We start from the raw sequence: 4,818 nt of genomic DNA, 5'->3' as shown, positions 1-4,818 counted from the left end.
CAGCTGGTGGTGGCACAGGTTGCAAAGGGCTTGGGAAACACCCCTGCCTCAGTGGGAAATTGCAGCAGTCAGATCTGCTAGGGTGATGCTGCTGGACCCACAGGACAGCATAGAAGAAGCAGGCAACATCAGCAATGCTGTTATTTCCATCAGCAGGAGACAGCAGGAACTGCAGCGCTTCAGCATCTGGGCTGAAGCTTCAGGGAAAGCATAGCAGAGAGTCTGGTCACAGAGTGAGACGATGGGGATGGGGTGTAGCTCCTGGATGAGGAAACAGGAGGCAGACAAATATCTGGTGCAATGCAGGACACCTTTAATGACACTTTTACGTGCTGGTTGCCAGTGCTACTGCCAGCACACTGCAACAGCCAGCTGGCTGACTCATGATGCAGGCTGTGATGCCTTGAGGAACGGTCCTGCTGTTGGCAGCGTGCTGCTTAGGCCTTTTTCCCCATCAGAGGCACTTGGTTGTGGACAGGGATGGTGCTGAAGAGGTGTTTTCTGGTTCTGGCCCCTCAGGGCAGCGCTCCGTGCTTCCGTCCCACCTGGGTGAAGGCTTCCACGCAGCGGTCGATGTCCTCGTCGCTGTGCACAGCTGAGATCTGCACTCGAATGCGCGCCTTGCCCTTGGGCACCACGGGGTAGCTGAAGCCAATCACATAAATGCCTGGGGAGGAAGCACAGGCAGAGTCAGAGCTGGCTGGGATGGAGGCAGGCTGAGGTGCAGTGCGTGACAGAAAGGCTCCACTCCCAATAACCACTGAGAGCCTTCAGGGCTTTCAAGTGCCATCTGCACCCAAGCAAGGAAATGAGGTTAAGGGCCTCACCCAAGCAATGGAGATGGAGTCCAGCATAGCAGGACAAGAGCATTAATATAAACCCCCTTCCTAACAGAGAAGGAAGGTGCAGCCAGCAATATCTGGAGGAGACCATGAGGACATTTGCAGCTGGAGGAGTATTGGATTTCATGCAGGAACATCCTCTGAAGGAGGGCTTGTAGTGGCACCACCACCAACAGGCCCTTCCCTCAGGGAATGTGTCCACATACTGAGCTCCCTCCCCAGATCACCTCTGCTGAGCATGTCCTCTGCCATCACCGATGCCAGCCGAGCATCCCCCAGCATGACTGGACAGATGGGGTGGTCTTTCCCCGAGATGGTGAAGCCAGCTGCCGTCATTTTACTTCTGAACCTGGTGAAGGGAACAACAGGATGAGTAAAAACCTCAGCAACCCTGTCCTTGGAGATTCCTGCCTCTCCTTCCCCTGGGAGCCCTGCCCACTGAGAACTGGGTAAGGTTTGTTCCACTGTTCATCTTCTGTGCAGGGAAGAGATCTCTCCTCTTGGAGTGACCTCCTACCATGTCCTGCTCAGCATAATGGGACTGCAGATTCTTGAGTGGACAATGTGCCCCAGCTCACAGAGCATCCAGATGTGACACATCTACCTGACACGGACAGGCACATCCTGCAGCTTTCCCTGAGCCCTGATTTGCCAACTGTCTTCACAGTTATCACTGGGAAAGGAGGGGTGAATAAATCACAGACAACCCACTCCTGACAAAGCTGCCCCTGCTCCCACCCCCATATGGCCCCCTCACCGTTGGGTTTTGGCAGCCATAGACTGTGCAATGGCATTGCTCTCCATGAGCAGGTCCAGGGCCTTGGATGCACAGCCCACCACGGCAGGGGGCAGGCTGTTGGAGAAGAGGTACGGGCGGGAACGCTGGCGGAGCAGATCAATGAGGGGTTTGGGACCTGTTGTGTACCCACCTGCAGATGAAGGAGAGAGAATTGGACAAGGTACCCCAGGCTGACCTGTTTAGAGTGAGGCTTCTTGATAAAGCCAACCTGGCACCTATAGCAGGAATTTAGGTACAAACCAGGTTGAAAAATCACAGCTGATGCTTTTGATCAAGAGCTTCCACCTTGACTGCAAAGGCAAATGCATGCGAAAGATGACAGCGTAAGGGGCACATGGCAGGATCTTCCTTAATCCTGCAGCAACATTATAAACCAAGCCTTATGCCACCAGTGCAAAGGGATAACATGCATTTGTTACTCTATCATTAGGCAGAGGAAGGAAATATAAGACCGATGCTGTAGAGCTCTTTAGGGCATGCAGGATGCTGGACAGGAAAATGCCTTCACCTGCAGCTCCTCCAAGAGCTTTTCCCAGGGTAGAATTGATGATGGTGACTTTGTCCATCACTCCCAGGAGCTCATCAGTACCCCTGTAGAAAAAGGAACATCACATTATCAGCTCTGCCAGCACACACCAGGGAAGCTGCCGGATACCTCAAGGAAAACAAAGAACTGTCAGCCAGGTCTCTGGCATCCCTCCTTCTAGACAAGGAGGAATAGCCTCTTGAGATAGTTCAACCCAAGTGTTGACCTTCCTCTCCTGTAGAAAGCCTAAGCTGGGACATCATCAAGTAAGAGCACGGGTTCTTCATCCCTTAGAGATTGGAAAGTGCTCAAACTTCCCCCAGAGAAGTTTAATAGTCCAAACAAAGCACCTGCCAGGAGAGGTGGTGCCCAGATGAGATGGTCACACCATCTGTTACACACTGAGAAGCAGCTGTCACTTGGGGATGCATCACTGGTGAGGGATCTCCTTTCAATCCAAAGGTGAGGTGCAAAGCCTTCAAGGAGCCCCCACACAAAAACACGTTGGCCATCAGCACCTTGGTCTTTGCTTCAGAATTAGACAGGGCAGGAGGAAGAACCAGGGCTGAGGCAGTCACTCACCGCCCGTTGGGTCCCAGGAACCCTGTGGCGTGGCATTCATCGATGAAGACCAGGGCATCGTACTTCTGGGCCAGCTGGCAGATCTCCCTCAGGGGCGCGATGTCGCCGTCCATGGAGAAGGCTCCGTCAGTGGCCACCAGCCGCAGACGATGCTTCTGTTGGAGGGAAAAAGGCACCCCCAGGAGTGAAGATGTCACCCTGAGGAGAGGGGCTGGCAAAGGGACACACTCACACTCCTGTATGGAGAGGATGTACCAAACTGAGATAGAGGAGATTGGCATCACAACCAGCTGCTTTGCCACCTTGCCTATCCATGCCTGTCAGCAAGAACAATGCCTATGGCATGGGAAAGGGCAGAGCTCACCCCCAGGGCTGGTTACTGCACAGGCAGCACAGCTAAGCAAGTGCCCCGGCATTGGGGTGGGAGCAGAGCTCCGTACCTGAGCTTCCTTCAGCTTGGCCTCCAGGTCCTGCATGTCCATGTGCTTGTAGCGGTACTTATTGGCCTTGCACAGGCGGATCCCATCGATGATGGAAGCATGGTTCAGCTCATCTGACAGCACTGCATCCTCTGGGGTCAGCAGGGCCTGGCCGTGCCAAATAAAAAGGATCATCCTTTGCTCTGGATGCCCCCTCACCGAGATCTCCTAGCCTCCCTCAGTACAGAGAACAAGTCTGTGATTGATTCCAGCAGCCATGTCTCTCCTGACACTTTATGCCCCGATTTCTTTATGCCAGGCTCTTGTGGATTCTGAGCTCAAAATCTCCCTCCCCCTTTCCTAACATGTGAGATCACCCCTGCCCCTCACCCATACTTTAAGGGGAGTACAGACCTCTGCAGAAATGGGAGCCCTCCCCAAGAGCTGGAGCTGGCTGGAGACAGCAGAGGTGAGGGTGGTTAAATGCCTCTGCATGGCTTCCCTGGTGCGAGGGCCCCAAGTCAGGGCTCGTCATCACCAGCCACTGCCATCCTTTCTGGTGCATAGAGCTCACAGCAGAGCCTCTGGAAGGCATGGCATCCACATTGCTGTCACCTCCCTCCTCCATGCACAACACAAGGGAAGCCTCATGAACCTCAAAGATACCAGCGTTGGCATCAAAGCAGCTGGCATAGAGAATGGCATCTTCTCGCTGGTGGAAACGTGCGATCTTCTCCTCCAGGTCCTTGTGTATGCTCTAAAGAGACGAGAGGAGCAGGAGTCAACAGTGGGGCAGCACAAGTCCTTGCTTGCCCACTGCTGTTAAATGCTGACTTGAAAGGGGAGGACACAGGCAGGTTTTATCCAGAAACGGTGTGTGTGCGTGGGAGAAGTTACTTCTGTTCAGCAAATGCAGCCCTAAAGTATAATTATGGGTTTTGATGCCAAAGCTCAGCAGGGAGATTCCAAGCTCCTCATGCACAAGGGAGAAGCTCTGCTTGTTCTTTGCACTTAACTGGGCAGCACTCAAAAAAGGCTCCAGCAGGGATAAACTAGGCTGATGGAGCCACTTCAAGTCAGGTTCAATTTTGACCCGAAAGAAATTTTTGAATTCAGAGGGATGTTCAGTTTCTTTGCTCTCAGGTGTTGTAATAGTTTAAATTGGTCTATTTCCAGATGCTTGGCTAGTGGGGATTTGGCAGGCTCCTTTTCTCACGGGGCCACGAGTAAGTTAGCACTGTGCAGGCGTGAGACGTGGCAGTGCCGAGAGGGGAGTCTACGTGGATACCCTGCGAAAGGCCCGCGGGGCAGGGGCAGGGGATGCTGCCCGGTACCTGGGTACCGCAGATAAAGCGGACGGAGCTGAGCCCAGCGCCGAACTTCTCCAGAGCCTCCACAGCGGCACGGATCACCTCGGGGTGGCTGGAGAGCCCCAGGTAGTTATTGGCGCAGAAGTTGATGATCCCTGCGGGAACAGAGAGAGAGAAGCAGGGGCATGGCACCGAGGGAAAGGACCGGGAGCCCTCCTCCTCTCCACCGCCCCCCGCACGCACCGGCGCCGCCGCCCGCCAGGCGGAGGTGGGGACCCTGCCGGGAGGAGATGACGCGCTCGCTCTTCCAGGTGCCGGCGCCGCGGATCTCCTCCAGCTC

At 54.5% G+C, this 4,818-nt stretch overlaps 1 protein-coding gene across 1 annotated transcript in view; it reads right to left on the bottom strand.

Annotated features, from left to right (window-relative positions):
- Positions 1-293: 293 nt before the first annotated feature.
- Positions 294-4,818, bottom strand: part of GCAT (glycine C-acetyltransferase) — a 6,177-nt gene continuing 1,652 nt past the window's right edge. The window contains exons 2-10 of the mRNA XM_031057751.1: positions 4,722-4,815; positions 4,503-4,633; positions 3,824-3,925; positions 3,190-3,336; positions 2,750-2,904; positions 2,150-2,232; positions 1,600-1,771; positions 1,070-1,191; positions 294-667 (exon numbers count right to left, since the gene is read on the bottom strand). Of these exons, the coding sequence (XP_030913611.1) occupies positions 516-667; positions 1,070-1,191; positions 1,600-1,771; positions 2,150-2,232; positions 2,750-2,904; positions 3,190-3,336; positions 3,824-3,925; positions 4,503-4,633; positions 4,722-4,815 (1,158 nt within the window). The 3' untranslated portion in view covers positions 294-515. The remainder of the gene's footprint in view (positions 668-1,069; positions 1,192-1,599; positions 1,772-2,149; positions 2,233-2,749; positions 2,905-3,189; positions 3,337-3,823; positions 3,926-4,502; positions 4,634-4,721; positions 4,816-4,818) is intronic.

This window comes from Geospiza fortis, unplaced genomic scaffold (genome assembly GCF_000277835.1).
Source record: "Geospiza fortis unplaced genomic scaffold, GeoFor_1.0 scaffold173, whole genome shotgun sequence".
Lineage (NCBI taxonomy): Eukaryota > Metazoa > Chordata > Aves > Passeriformes > Thraupidae > Geospiza > Geospiza fortis.
Note: the sequence above shows the minus strand (reverse complement) of the source record. Positions and strands in the feature narration are given on the sequence as shown.